The sequence below is a fragment of the Salmo trutta genome, chromosome 32 (assembly GCF_901001165.1).
Source record: "Salmo trutta chromosome 32, fSalTru1.1, whole genome shotgun sequence".
In the NCBI taxonomy this organism is placed as follows: Eukaryota; Metazoa; Chordata; class Actinopteri; order Salmoniformes; family Salmonidae; genus Salmo; species Salmo trutta.
Genome location: NC_042988.1, coordinates 42,771,285 through 42,787,502, shown reverse-complemented (window position 1 = coordinate 42,787,502; position 16,218 = coordinate 42,771,285). Strand labels below are relative to the sequence as shown.

The following is a 16,218-nucleotide window of genomic DNA, read 5'->3' as shown; positions in this document are numbered from 1 at the left end:
TGAATGCAAAAATTTCATACATTTTTTTTTCTTCGTACTGGTCCCCCGTGGGAATCGAACCCACAACCCTGGGTTGTAGATGTCAACTGTCTTTAGAACGTTGTTTCATGCTTCTACTGTGAATTTGAAGCGAACAACAGGGCCTGGAGTCAGATGACTGAGGAAATGACATGAGCTCAGAGGTGCACACTCACGTGAGTGTGAGCTGTGTTCCTTTTCTTTTCTGAAGACATTGGAATTGTCCGGTTGGAATATTACTGAAGATTTATGTTAAAAACATCCTAAAGATTGATGCTATACATCGTTTGACATATTTTTACGAACGTAAATAGAACTTTTTTTGACTTTTCGTCGTGACATTTCGGCACACTTCCTGCATTTGGAGTAGTGGACTGAACGCGCGAACAAAAAGGAGGTATTTGGACATAAATGATGGACTTTATCGAATAAAACAAACATTTATTGTGGACCTGGGATCCCTGGGAGTGCATTCTGATGAAGATCATCAAAGGTAAGTGAATATTTATAATATTATTTTTGAGTTTTATTGACTCCACAAAATGGCCGGTTTGGTTTCGTGTCTGAACTCTGTACTCAGATTATTGCAAAGTGTGCTTTCGCTTTTTTTTTTTTAAATCTGACACAGCGGTTACATTTAGGAGAAGTGTATCTATAATTCTTTGAATTACAGTTTAATATTTTATCAACGTTTATGATGAGTATTTCTGTAAATTGATGTGCTCATTCACCGGAGGTTTTGGGAGGCAAAACATTTCTGAACATTACACGCCAATGTAAAATGGGGTTTTTGGATATAAATATGAACTTTATCGAGCAAAACATACATGTATTGTGTAACATGAAGTCCTATGAGTGCCATCTGATGAAGATCATCAAAGTTTAGTGATTCATTTTAGCTGTATTTCTGGTTTTTGTGATGCCTCTCCTTGCTTGGAAAATGGTTGTGTGGTGTTTCTTGTCAAGGTGATGTCCTAACATAATCTAATGCTATGGTTTTGCCGTAAAGACTTTTGAAATCGGACAATGTGGTTGGATTAACGAGAAGATTATTTTTAAAATGGTGTAAAATACTTGTATGTGTGAGAAATTTGAATCATGAGATTTTTGTTGTTTTGAATTTTGCGCCCTGCTATTTCACTGGCTGTTGCATAGTGTGACCCAAGACAGGTTAAATGCGGCTCTATACTCCAACATTTTGGATTTGAGATCAAATGTTTCATATGAGGTGACAGTATATAATGTCATCTTTTATTTGAGGGTATTTTCATACATATCTGTTTCACCATCTAGAAATATAAAAGCACTTTATATATTTGAAGAAGTCATAAATATTCTGACCAATTCACTTATAGAGTATTAAAGTAGTCAAAAGTATAGTATTTGGTTGGAAACTCATTGGTTGCATTTGCAGTTTGTTTTGGTTGTGTTTTGGGTTATGTTTTGCCAAATAGTAACTGAATGGTGGAGGATGACAGGAGTAATCTTCTGTCTAAGTGAGTAGATAACATGTTTCTAAACACTACTAAATTAATCCTGATGATGCCATGATTAATACAAATCATGAATCAATCATGAAAAATAATGAGTGAGAAAGTTACAGAGGCTACAACTAAACAAGCTAACCTCTCACCATTACCAATAACAGAGGCTACAACAAAACATGCTAACCTCTCACCATTACCATTTACAGAGGCTACAACAAAACATGCTAACCTCTCACCATTACCAATAACAGAGGCTACAACAAAACATACTAACCTCTCACCATTACCAATAACAGAGGCTATAACAAAACATGCTAACTTCTCACCATTACCAATAACAGAGGCTACAACAAAACATGCTAACCTCTCACCATTACCAATAACAGAGACTACAACAAAACATGCTAACCTCTCACCATTACCAATAACAGAGGCTACAACAAAAACATGCTAACCTCTCACCATTAATAAGAGAGGTTATCATTTTTTCTGATCTTTATGCCTCCATAACTTTGTCATTCATCATTATTGATATTTAAAAAAAATGTATAACCTTTATTTAACTAGTCAAGTCAGTTAAGAACAAATTCCTATGTTCAATGATGGCCTAGGAACAGTGGGTTAACTGCCTTGTTCAGGGGTAGAATGACAGATTTTTACCTTGTCTGCTTGGGGATTCAATCTAGCAACCTTTGGTTGCTAGTCCAACACTCTAACCAATAGGCTACGCTGATTACAAGATTAGCATCCACATGAATGTAGAAGCGTCCAGAAACATCTTCTATTCTTACTGACAATACAAGTGAAGTGACTCCAAAATGACAGGACATTATTCACCATTCAGTTTCTATTAGTAAAAACATAATCTAAAACACAACCAAGACAAACTGCAAATGCATTCAAAAAGTTTGTAGAATCACAAGCTTGATGTAATCACTGCAGGCAAATAATATTCAACCAAATACTAAACTTATGACTAAATGATCTTGTCCAAATAACTAAGACTTCTTCAAATGGGAGAAATAGATACATAAAGTGCTTTCATTTCTAAATGGTAAAGCAGATATGTATAAATACCTTTAAATAAAATGTGACGTTCTGTACTGTCACCTAATATGAAACATTCTATCTCAAATCCAAAATGATGGAGCATAGCACCAAATTTAAAACTGTAAGCTTCACTGTCCAAACACATATGGTGTGGACTATGTGTGCCTGGTAAACACATGTGGATCTGGTGAACAGTTATCACTTGTTGACCAACTACAGGAATACTGACCTCAGAGTCTCCAGTTTACAGTGGGGATTCCCCAGTCCAGCAGAGAGCAGCTCCACTCCTGAATCCTTAAGGTCATTGTTACTCAGATCCAGCTCTCTCAGGTGTGAGGGGTTTGACTCCAGAGCTGAGACCAGAGAAGCACAGCCTTCCTCTGTGACTCCACAGCCTGACAGCCTGACAAAGAGATCATCATGACTTCACAAACACACTGTTAATTTAACGAGTAGCGTAGAAGGAAAATGGCAGATGAATTTGGTTTATTCTCTCAAACAACATGTAGATGCATCTTCCGTCTCCTAGAATTGTATGGTAATAATGTTATACTAATGTGAAAATCAAAGCATTTATTCAATATGTTTTTCAATGTAATATTATATACATATTATAATACATATTTTTCTCTAAACTGAATATTTCTTCCTGATGATTAGTTCTTATATGTCATTTTATTTACTCACAGAGCAGCTCTGGAGGCTTTGACCACTGGCAGCAGCCTCAGAAGACCTTCCTCTGATCTGGAGTATTTCTTCAGGTCAATCACATCCAGCTCCTTTTCTGAAGTCAGCAACACAAAGACCAGAGCTGACCACTGTGCAGGAGACAGGTTGGCTTCTGAGATAATTCCTGATATCAGGTATCTTTGGATCTCCTCCACTAGAGAACGGTCATTCAGTTCATTCAGACAGTGGAACAGATTGATGCTCCTCTCTGGAGAGGGATTCTCGCTGATCTTCTCCTTGATGTACTTGACTGTTTCTTCATGGCTCTGTGAGCTGCTTCTTGTCATTGTCAGTAGACCTTGTAAGTTCTTCTGATTAGACTCCAGTGAGAGACCCAGAAGGAAGCGGAGGAACAGGTCCAGGTTTCCCGTCTCACTTTGTAAGGCTTTATCCACAGCACTCTTGTAGACAGTAACTTCAGACTCGTCTTTTGTTTGCAGTTTGTCCATTAGATTCTCATTGTTGTTGATGAATGAGAGGAACACATATACAGCAGCCAGAAACTCCTGAATGCTCAGATGCACGAAGCAGTACACATTGTCCTGGTACAGCCCACATTCCTCTTTAAACATCTGTGTGCACAATCCTGAGTACACTGAGGCTTCATTGACGTCAATGCCAGCCTCTTTTAGGTCATCTTCATAGAAAACCAGATTGCCATTCACAAGCTGTTGAAAAGCCAGTTTTCCCAGAGACAGAATGCTCTCTTTATTCCATCGTGGACCTGTCTCTTCTTTCCCGAGAATCTTTTCATTCTTCTGTTTGGTATAAAACTCCACAAGGTGTGTGTACATCTCAGTCAGAGTCTTGGGCATCTCTTCTCTCTTATGTTTCAGCATGTGTTCAAGGACTGTTGCAGAAATCCAACAGAAGACTGGAATGTGGCACATGATGTGGAGGCTCCTTGATGTCTTTATGTGTGAGATGATTCTTTTGGCCAGGTCCTCATCACTGAATCTCTTCCTGAAGTACTCCTCCTTCTGTGGGTCATTGAACCCTCGTACCTCTGTCACCTGGTCAACACACCCTGAAGGGATCTTATTGGCTGCTGCAGGTCGGGTAGTTATCCAGAGGAGAGCAGAGGGAAGCAGATTTCCCTTGATGAGATTTGTCAACAGAACATCCACTGAGGTTGACTCTGTGACGTCACAACAGATGTTGTTCTTCTGGAAGTCTAGGGGCAGTCGGCACTCATCCAGACCATCAAATATGAATAGAACTTTGTACTTGTCGTAGTTGGAGATACTCGATTGTTTGGTTTCCATTGAGAAGTGATTAAGAAGTTCAATCAAAGTGTGTTTGTCCTCTTTCATCAAATTCAGCTCCCGAAAAGGGAATGAAAACACAAATTGGACATCCTGATTGGCTTTTCCTTCAGCCCAGTCCAGAATGAACTTCTGCACAGAGACTGTTTTTCCAATGCCAGCGACTCCCTTTGTCAGCACAGTTCTGATAAGTTTGTCTTGTCCAGTTAAGGGTTTGAAGATGTCGTTACATTTGATTGCAGTCTCTGGTCTTGCTTGTTTCCTGGTTGTTGTCTCAATCTGTCTCAGCTCATGTTCATTATTGACCTCTCCTGTTCCTCCCTCTGTGATGTAGAGCTCTGTGTAGATCTTATTGAGAAGTATTGGGTTTCCTTGTTTAGCGATCCCCTCAAATACACATTGAAACTTCTTCTTTAGATTAGATTTGAGTTCACGTTGACAAATCACAGCAAGCTCATCTGAATCTAGAAATAATACAGAGGATGTTTTAATGCCTACTGTATTGGATGACTGTTATAAAGTTTTACATTTTATAATTTCTTATCTTAACTGACTATAAATGTGTAAATGTTTTCATAATGCATTACAGACTGATGTGACTGATTATAGAATTATTGGTATTATTGATGTTGTGTCTCTCTCTCTCTCTCACTTTCCTCTGTCTCTCTCTCTCCTCTGTCTCTCTATCTAAATTAATCAACACAACACATCCCTGCTGCTACTTGATGAGGTCAGTAGGTGTTATGTTAAGGCTGCTACAATATCATTGAGTTACACAGCTACTTTAGCTGTACTTTAGCTACAGCTTTTAAATGTTATAAAACAGCATTCAACATGAGGCAGACAGATCTTACATTTCTCCAGTGTGTCAGCAAGCTCCTTCTGGTTCATTTTCCTCAGGACATGCAGTGTGATCTTCAGAGCCCCCTCTCTGGCACTGCTCTCCTGCTTCTCATCTTCAGCATCCACCACTTCCTTATCCTGCTTCTGACTCTCAAAGCCTTCTGGGAGTTCTGGACTAAGAATCCTCTTGAACATCTTCAGCTCGTTCTTCACAAATGTCATAATATTCTCTTCGAGCAACTGAAATAAATAAATAAAATAAGTTAAGGAAGATAATAAATGCTTTCTCATTAACACATTAATGAATGATTGAAACATCAGCTTTTATTGAGGTAAACAAAAACAAATGTACATAACAGGACCACATACACTGAATATGGAGGCCAGGTCTGTTTGATGAGTCTGGGAAGACTGACCACTGAGAATCTCTGACTCTGATCTCTCCTGTTGGTTTCTGTGGACAACACACACACACATATACACACACACACACACACACACACACACACACACACACACACACACACACACACACACACACACACAGACACACACACAGACACACACACACAGGCAATGTTGTGTTTGTTTAATATTGTTTTAGGACTATGAAAATGGAAAAAGGATTAGTTTATGGATTATGAAAAGGAAAATGGGAAAATGGGAGAGGAGAAATTGACTAGAGACAGTGTTGTTTAACTCACTGACCATTACCCATGAGTTCTTCTTACCTTTGTTCAGTAGAAAAGTTATAAGGTTGATACATAGACTCATCACTCTTCATGGACACACAGCTGGGAACAGGGGAGGCTGGTCTCTCCTGCTTGATTGGGCTTCAACACAACAGAGACAAACATTACATCTCTCATATACTCTGAGCTCAGATGAGGAAACATAAGAAGAGTTTCAATCTTAAACGCTATATATCCATTTTCAGAAACGTTCGTAAATTTGCTTTTATTGTTTAAATAAATTATGAAAGAGATTAGTGTGTTTATCACTGTCTAATCATGGCATTGGGTTGTTCAATGGCAGACATGCAATTGTTTAAAATTTATCACTTGATGATTTCATTTCAGAGAGACAAATATTAATGTGTTTTTTGAAAAATGCTATATATCTGCCTCACTCAAATGTGACAACCGGCTGATTTTTGTCTTATGAAGCAAAATTTGAAATTGTGTTTTTTACATTGGATAAAAGTAGAGACTCAGGGCTAGAGAATGATATTTCATACACTACAGTTGAGGAACAATGGGAAAGTAACTCTGCTTTGAAAGATGATAAACTTGTAACCTCACGTTTGTGAAAATGGCCTTTAAATGTTTCGGTACCTACTGGAGAGCTCTTCTTTGTCTACAGGGCTGTTACTTTGGCAGATAATGTCACCCATCTAAATACGTTTTTAAAATGTATATATATACTGACATACACCAAAAACATCATACATTTAGTTAATTATATATATTTATTTATAATTACTAAATGTATGGTGTTTTTGGTGTATGTCAGTTTCATTGTTTGTTATGCAAAAAATTGTTATTTTATGGCTGTAAGTGGTAAAATGAACTAGAAGATCTAATATTTTGCAATTCTGAGTAATTACTACTTTAGTAGTAATTAGTAGTAGTAGTAACACATTATTCAGTACTACTGCAGTTGCTACATAATTCCAATATATGGCAGCATAAGATCACAAATGAAATTTCAGTAGGCTAGTTTAGTTTTCTCCCTGGATACACGACAACTCCCCTCTTCTTTCTGGCCCTTTCCACACTGCTGACGCATAAGGAAGGACTGAAAAAGCATTTAACAGATTACTGTGAAGTAATGTAATTATGATTAATGTTTATTATTACCTGTTTTTATGCTCATGTTTTGAAATTATATTTCATTACTATAACGATTATCATTAAGCCTGAACATTAATTCAGTCACATCTGGTTGAGAGAAACGTATTTTCCCATTGGTAATATTATGAAACTGGGCTCCATGGAGGATGCAATGAACTAGTTTTCATCAGAAAAAAAACGTAAAAAAATGTAATCTTTCCAGCCTACTAGAGGCGCCCGAAAATAATATTCAAATGTTCGGTTCTTGGACACAGAGGGGTTAAACACTAAAGTTACCGTCCATCTAGTGAAGAGAGGAGAACCAGACAGAGGTAGCCAGCATCCGTCAATGAGAGAGGGAGAAGCCCTCCAGGGGATTTAACAGGTGGAAGAAACAACCGGGGAGATCCATCAGTCCACAAGAAATGCAGACAGCCAGTGGTGATGTAGTGGTAGCTAGGATAACTAGGATGCTGCTGGTAGAGTAGCTAGCTAGCTTACCTAGCTGTACCGACTAGCTAGGATAACTAGGATGCTGCTGGTAGAGTAGCTAGCTAGCTTACCTAGCTGTACCGACTAGCTAGGATAACTAGGATGCTGCTGGTAGAGTAGCTAGCTAGCTTACCTAGCTGTATCGACTAGCTAGGATAACTAGGATGCTGCTGGTAGAGTAGCTAGCTAGCTTACCTAGCTGTACTGACTAGCTAGGATAACTAGGATGCTGCTGGTAGAGTAGCTAGCTAGCTTACCTAGCTGTACCGACTAGCTAGGATAACTAGGATGCTGCTGGTAGAGTAGCTAGCTAGCTTACCTAGCTGTACCGACTAGCTAGGATAACTAGGATGCTGCTGGTAGAGTAGCTAGCTAGCTTACCTAGCTGTACTGACTAGCTAGGATAACTAGGATGCTGCTGGTAGAGTAGCTAGCTAGCTTACCTAGCTGTACCGACTAGCTAGGATAACTAGGATGCTGCTGGTAGAGTAGCTAGCTAGCTTACCTAGCTGTACCGACTAGCTAGGATAACTAGGATGCTGCTGGTAGAGTAGCTAGCTAGTTAACGAGCTGTACCGACTAGCTAGGATAACTTGGATGCTGCTGGTAGAGTAGCTAGCTAGCTTACCTAGCTTTACCGACTAGCTAGGATAACTAGGATGCTGCTAGTAGAGTAGCTAGCTAGATTACCGAGCTGTACCGACTAGCTTGGCTAGCTAACAGGTCGTTCGTCTGTCCCTCATCTCAGTGATGATGACGAATCCGGTGAACCACAAAATGAAACAAGGATAGAGAGTGAAAAGGATCTGGCTACACTCATACTGTCCCTGACCGTAAAGCAAAAAGCTAATTAAACAATACACTTCGGCGTCTCAACACTGTAACAAACTCAGTCGTTATTCCCCAAAATCACCTCAGCCCCCTCTGCGCGTAACCGGACAATATGCTTGGCGCCACACCGTACGTGGACGCGGACAGTTCTGTACGTGGACGTGAACAGTTCTGTACGGGGACATGAGCAGTGCAACACAATCAACTAAACCCAGTCTTTACAGTGGGTTACATTAGTAATATTCATTTTTTATTATTATGTTCAACAAACATTCTAAAAAATTGTATAACAATATTTTGAGATCTGGGCCCATATCCACAAAGTGTCTCAGAGTAGAGAATTGGTCGTATGAGTGCTGAGAATAAAGACATTTTACACTTATGGGTATAAATTAAAGCTATGCATGAAGTCTCTAGTCCCACCTAGTCGGCAGATATTTAGGACACCTCGTGAGCTGTCCTAAGTAGTTAAGAGTTAACAGCAGGTGTCTTGATAATACTATAGAATAATGCAGCGAGTCAGTGGTTCCTGAGCCACATGTAAATGCTTTGTAGTAGTTAAAAATGTTTTATATTTCTATATGATCAATCCATTAATAATATAGACCTACATGCAACAGCATGTCTTGTGCTTTTGGCAATGATTTATCTTTAATAATTATGTTTAACAAGTGATACCGTGTGTGTCTTTGTTTTCATTTTGGCAGATTAACTCATGCTTATTTCTGAAGATTAACTCAGTTTTTTGCCCAGCATCTAAGGAGTTGGAGCTGTGGTGGGAGTATGACCTATGGCTGAAAGGTGGCTGGTTTATATCCCGGGCCGGGTACTGGAAAAAATGGGCGGACTTTGTTGTGACCACTGGAGGGCTGCTGGGTTCCCATCCTCAAAACATTCACCTTTCGTTGATCAGAACTCCAGAGGTTCTTCTTCACTGAACCCAAAAATATATATAACTTTTAGTGGTTCCACATATTAAGGAAGTGATAGAAGCCTTTTTGGTTCAATAAGGAACCTTCTTTTCTAAGAGTGTATAATAAACACGTTTTTCTTTTGATTATTTAATTATCTACATCATGTTATTTCAAGTTCTCCCTTTGGAGTGCAACATCACGTTGTTAAAAAATAATCCTAAATTGGGTATGGCTATAAATTGGGCATTTGAAGGCATCTAGGGCGAAATATGTGTTCGATGAAAATGAACATTGTATGCAACGTTGTAGGCAACATTATTGGCAAGGGACTTGATGCCTACTATGCCAAAGCTATTTAGAGTTGTTAAACAGGTGTGAAGAGTGTGTTGATATAATGGTAATATTGTAAATATTCTGCTTGTAACAACGATCAGAATTGGTAAAAAAATATATGCATTCCATTATATTTGGCAATAATTAAGAGTAGACAAAGTGGTCGTGTCATGTGAAAATTCTATCAAATGTCTTACATTGCAACGAGTACAGTCAGGGTGCCGTGGAACCCCTGCAGTACCTCCACAGACCCCGGATTGAGAACCCCTGATTTAGCAGATGCTCTTATCCAGAGAGATTTACAATAACTGCATTCATCTTAAGATAGCTATTTATTTTGGAAATAAACTTAATACATTCTTCATAAATTGTCATCTTACCTCTTAGCTTTGGTGTCATGTCCCCCAGAGAGAGGCATTTTAGAGGCAGGGACCCCCTCCTCTCTCTCCCCAGAGAGACTCATTTTAGAGCACTGACCCCTAAACAGAGATCCAGCATGTTGGTTGTGGTTAACACAGTAACAACTAAACAGAGATCCAGCATGTTGGTTGTGGTTAACACAGTGACAACTAAACAGAGATCCAGCATGTTGGTTGTGGTTAACACAGTGACAACTAAACAGAGATCCAGCATGTTGGTTGTGGTTAACACAGTGACAACTAAACAGAGATCCAGCATGTTGGTTGTGGTTAACACAGAGACAACTAAACAGAGATCCAACATGTTGGTTGTGGTTAACACAGTGACAACTAAACAGAGATCCAGCATGTTGGTTGTGGTTAACACAGTGACAACTCATTCTTGATTGTCAATTGTTCTCATTTATTCATTATCTCTTTGAGAAATAAAACATTTACTAACAGACATAGAAACAGTCAGGTGAATTAATGCATCACATGAACATGTAGTTGTGACATTTCATCTCCATGGCAACTGTCAATAATAATAATAATAAGTCACTGTTTGTTAAGGTAGTTATAGACAGTACAGCAACAACAACAATAATAATAATAATAATAAGTCACTGTTTGTTAAGGTAGTTATAGACAGTACAGCAACAACAACAATAATAATAATAATAATAATAATAAGTCACTGTTTGTTAAGGTAGTTATAGACAGTACAGCAACACAAGGCCATGTCTCACACTTATATTTATGAATTAAAAGTAGGCTATTTATTGTCTTTCAATCTGTTATTTTCTAAATGTATCTGAGAATATAGACAGAAGGGATAAAACGGACATGATTGATCTGAGGGGGAAATCATTGATCCATTCAGAAAGGATTTATGCAACAAGTAAGAGATTTTATATTATGTAAAGTATACTAGGTTATAATGTATAGTAGTGGGTTGTTAGTGATATGTAGATGTTATATTATGTAAAGTAGACTAGGTTATAATGTATAGTAGTGGGTTGTTAGTGATATGTAGATGTTATATTATGTAAAGTAGGCTAGGTTATAATGTATAGTAGTGGGTTGTTAGTGATATGTAGATGTTATTTTATGTAAAGTAGGCTAGGTTATAATGTATAGTAGTGGGTTGTTAGTGATATGTAGATGTTATATTATGTAAGGTAGGCTAGGTTATAATGTATAGTAGTGGGTTGTTAGTGATATGTAGATGTTATTTTATGTAAAGTAGACTAGGTTATAATGTATAGTAGCGGGTTGTTAGTGATATGTAGATGTTATATTATGTAAAGTAGACTAGGTTATAATGTATAGTAGTGGGTTGTTAGTGATATGTAGATCAAGGTCAAGGAGACTAAAGGACTATGCTGTGGCCCTCACCAACTGGCCATCTAGCCCATAGAGACTAAAGGACTATGCTGTACACTACATGTTTTAGTTTACTGAAAATGTGGATATCCACTGTTTATCAACTGTATATACACTGTACTGTATATCAACTGTATATCCACTGTACTGTTTATCAACTGTATAGCCACTGTACTGTATATCAACTGTATAGCCACTGTACTGTATATCAACTGTATATCCACTGTACTGTATATCAACTGTATATCCACTGTACTGTATATCAACTGTATATCCGCTGTACTGTATTTCAACTGTATATCCAATGTACTGTATATCAACTGTATAGCCACTGTACTGTTTATCCACTGTATATCCACTGTACTGTATATCAACTGTATATCCACTGTACTGTATATCAACTGTAAATCCACTGTACTGTATACAGTGGGGGAAAAAAGTATTTGATCCCCTGCTGATTTTGTACGTTTGCCCACTTACAAAGAAATGATCAGTCTATAATTTTAATGGTAGGTTTATTTGAACAGTGAGAGACAGAATAACAACAAAAAAATATAGAAAAACGCAAGTCAAAAATGTTATAAAATGATTTGCATTTTAATGAGGGAAATAAGTATTTCACCCCTCTGCAAAACATGACTTAGTACTTGGTGGAAAACCCTTGTTGGCAATCACAGAGGTCAGACGTTTCTTGTAGTTGGCCACCAGGTTTGCACACATCTCAGGAGTAATTTTGTCCCACTCCTCTTTGCAGATCTTCTCCAAGTCATTAAGGTTTCGAGGCTGACGTTTGGCAACTCGAACCTTCAGCTCCCTCCCCAGATTTTCTATGGGATTAAAGTCTGGAGGCTGGCTAGGCCACTCCAGGACCTTAATGTGTTAATTCTTGAGTCACACCTTTGTTGCCTTGTCCGTGTGTTTTGGATCATTGTCATGCTGGAATACCCATCCATGACCCATTTTCAATGCACAGGCTGAGGGAAGGAGGTTCTCACCCAAGATTTGACGGCACATGGCCCCGTCCATCGTCCCTTTGATGCGGTGAAGTTGTCCTGTCCCCTTGGCAGAAAAACACCTCCAAAGCATAATGTTTCCACCTCCATGTTTGACGGTGGAGATGGTGTTCTTGGGGTCATAGGCAGCATTCCTCCTCCTCCAAACACTGCGAGTTGAGTTGATGCCAAAGAGCTCCATTTTGGTCTCATCTGACCACAACACTTTCACCAGTTGTCCTCTGAGTCATTCAGATGTTCATTGGCAAACTTCAGACGGGAATGTATATGTATTCTTGAGCAGGGGGACCTTGCGGGCGCTGCAGGATTTCAGTCCTTCACGGCGTAGTGTGTTACCAATTGTTTTCTTGGTGACTATGGTCCCAGCTGCTTTGAGATCATTGACAAGATCCTCCTGTATAGTTCTGGGCTGATTCCTCACTGTTCTCATGATCATTGCAACTCCACGAGGTGAGATCTTGCATGGAGCCCCAGGCCGAGGGAGATTGACAGTTCTTTTGTGTTTCTTCCATTTGCGAATAATCGCACCAAATGTTGTCACCTTCTCACCCAGCTGCTTGGCGATGGTCTTGTAGCCCATTCCAGCCTTGTGGAGGTCTACAATCTTGTCCCTGATATCCTTGGAGAGCTCTTTGGTCTTGGCCATGGTGGAGAGTTTGGAATCTGATTGATTGATTTCTTCTGTGGACAGGTGTCTTTTTTACAGGTAACAAGCTGCGGTTAGGAGCACTCCTTTTAAGAGTGTGCTCCTAATCTCAGCTCGTTACCTGTATAAAAGACACCTGGGAGCCAGAAATCTTTCTGATTGAGGGGGGGTCAAATACTTATTTCCCTCATTAAAATGCAAATCAATTTATAAAATTTTTGACATGCGTTTTTCTGGATTTTTTTGTTGTTATTCTGTTTCACACACTTCAAATAAACCTACCATTAAAATTATAGACGGATCCTTTCTTTGTCAGTGGGCAAACATACAAAATCAGCAGGGGATCAAATACTTTTTTCCCCCACTGTATCAACTGTATAGCCACTATACTGTATATCAACTGGATATCCACTGTACTGTCTATCAACTGTATAGCCACTGTACTGTTTATCCACTGTATATCCACTGTACTGTATATCAACTGTATAGCCACTGTACTGTATATTTGTATATCCACTGTTTATTCTCTTATAGCTCTATGCTCACTCTACCTAGTTGTTTACAATGTTGTATGGAAACTTTGTGTAAACTCTTCTGTCTGTATTCTGTCTCGAAATGTTGTCTATCACTAGCAGCACCATATCACCATGTATAATTGTGACCTTAATTTGATCACATCCACTGCAGAATAACTTTCCTGCAATGCAGGAAATGTAAAATATGTTGTGTATTTGAGGTTTAAAAAGGCTTCTGAAGTTTGTAATTTCAATTTAGAAATTTCAGACTTGAGTTTCCCTTATAAAAAATGTATCAACCACTACAAAAATGTCCATTAATTATAATTCACATAATAATTCACATTTCCTGTAGCTGGAGGAATATTTTCCTGCTGTAGTAAACTGACTCAAACTGACTGATCCTACATCTGTATGTGCAAATGTACTTGGTGAATAAAGGTGATTGTGATTCTACAAAGGTTGAGTCTCTAGATTCCCTTGCAGCTCTGGATAAATAATTAAATGGTTGTCATGGTGATTTAAACTGGGACTGGTTATCTCCCAACTCTGATGTCATTTGTTACATTTCACCCTGTTGATAAAGGCAGCTACAAGGATGAACCTAGAAGACAACTCTAAATCAACACTTAGTGATATTATACTAAAATCCTTTCACTCATGTTATTGTGTCTCTTTGTTCAACAGGTAGTCTATGATATTAATATTGTAGCAAACAGCGGGGCAGGGCAGTGAACCCAGGTCACTGGTGAACAAGGAAAACACCCCATGCATCGCAGCGATAGGGTTAACCCAGTATCAGAATCAATAGGGTTAACCCAGTAACAGTATCAATAGGGTTAACCCCGTATCAGTATCAATAGGGTCAACCCCGTATCAGTATCAATAGGGTTAACCCAGTATCAGTATAAATAGGGTTAACCCAGTATCAGTATCAATAGGGATAACCCAGTATCAGTATCAATAGGGTTAACCCAGTATCAGTATAAATAGGGTTAACCCAGTATCAGTATCAATAGGGATAACCCAGTATCAGTATAAATAGGGTTAACCCAGTGTCAGTATAAATAGGGTTAACCCATGTCATGACGTTGCCCTCTTTGGGTACAGCGAGCACAGTTGACCCCCTCCCCTGCACCATCCCCCTACTTCTGAACCTATCTCCCTCTGTCTCCTACACCCAAGCTGCTGTGGTCAGAAGGGGTCGTAAATTCCTAAGAAAATGTCCTGCCTCATGGCCACAGTATAAAGAGACAGAGTGTTTTCATAGAGAGACAAAGGAATTCTTCCACCTCACAGGACTGGAGAACCGAACAACGTTTATCTTCTGGAGAAGGTATAAAAGATCGGTGAAGAATCCAGCTACGAACTGGTCCGTTTGGTACAATTTTGTGAAACTCATGAGAGACAATATGGCCACATTGCCATGGCTCTGTTTATGTAATAGCCTCAGTTGTGAGACTTATATCTAATGGTTGTATAAAATGAATGAATAAGGATGGAACTGTTTGTGAAATTGTGTAAATGTGATTTTGGACTGTTTAATGAAGGAAACTCAAATTCCCTTTGGAGTCTTAACTAAGTCCTTGGCACTCCCACAGGGACACAGACAGGACCTGGCATCATGAGACAGCTTTTTCTGTGTTCCGAATATAAACCCCACCCAGATTTTCTATCACCAGACCAAGCTGACCTCCATTAGAGTTGGCTGAAGGTTTGTCCATGCATTCCTCGTTCTGAACTTTAACCATACCACGTGGTTAAACTCTTAGACTATCGATACCGACAGAATAATAACAAGTCTTTGATATTAATTACTAGTCTGCAGCTAGGAATTCGGTAACATTGAACGTGAAGACCAACGAAAACATCTATTCTATAACGACATTAATGAATGTCACTCTGAACTACCTATTCTAACCACGACAGAGAGAGAGAGAGAGAGAACGCGAGGACAAAACTCTCCAACAGAACAGAACTTTTCAACATCCCGACGACACCCTGAGCGTAAATATATATATTGATTGCAATTGTTCCCGAATGAGTGAGCGTTCATGTGCAAAGGATTAGCATTTCAATTGTTAATATTTATCAACTCTGTAGTGCCTTCTCAGCTGACCCACACTCCCCTTTTGTCTAACAAGCCGCCATGCCAGTTTAGCCCACTAGGGCACATTCCTTTATAATATTTTGTAACGATACCTACTGTTTGTTATGCATTTCTCTGAATTACTTAGATTAGTAAATAAATTATTTTAAGACAATTGATGTACTGTATGGATGACTCATAGTGAAGACTGGGTTCGTGCAGTTAAACCAACAATTTACAACGTTTGGAATGAGACTGACGTGAGGTAAACTAATACATCATTAATCAGGAGACTAATCGATCAGATATTATAATATCTGAAAGTTATATTAGGAAAATTATAACTTTGTAATCTGAATATTTTCCTTGGTGCCCTG

At 38.8% G+C, this 16,218-nt stretch overlaps 2 protein-coding genes and 1 long non-coding RNA gene across 3 annotated transcripts in view; all 3 read right to left on the bottom strand.

The window, feature by feature from the left end:
- The window catches only part of LOC115170638 (NLR family CARD domain-containing protein 3-like), a gene marked incomplete at its 5' end in the record, with an annotated part of 7,911 nt that extends 2,939 nt beyond the window's left edge, over nt 1-4,972 (bottom strand). Inside the window, 2 exons of the mRNA XM_029726887.1 lie at nt 2,785-2,958; nt 3,243-4,972. Of these exons, the coding sequence (XP_029582747.1) occupies nt 2,785-2,958; nt 3,243-4,972 (1,904 nt within the window). The remainder of the gene's footprint in view (nt 1-2,784; nt 2,959-3,242) is intronic.
- Nucleotides 1-16,218, bottom strand: part of LOC115171939 (NLR family CARD domain-containing protein 3-like) — a 1,137,260-nt gene that overhangs the window by 616,019 nt on the left and 505,023 nt on the right. The gene's annotated exons all lie outside the window — the stretch shown is intronic.
- On the bottom strand, nt 5,809-10,192 carry LOC115171969 (uncharacterized). The gene is made up of 3 exons (XR_003871323.1): nt 10,175-10,192; nt 6,124-6,225; nt 5,809-5,846 (listed from the first exon to the last, which is right to left on the bottom strand). It is a non-coding gene; the product is annotated as an uncharacterized LOC115171969 (long non-coding RNA).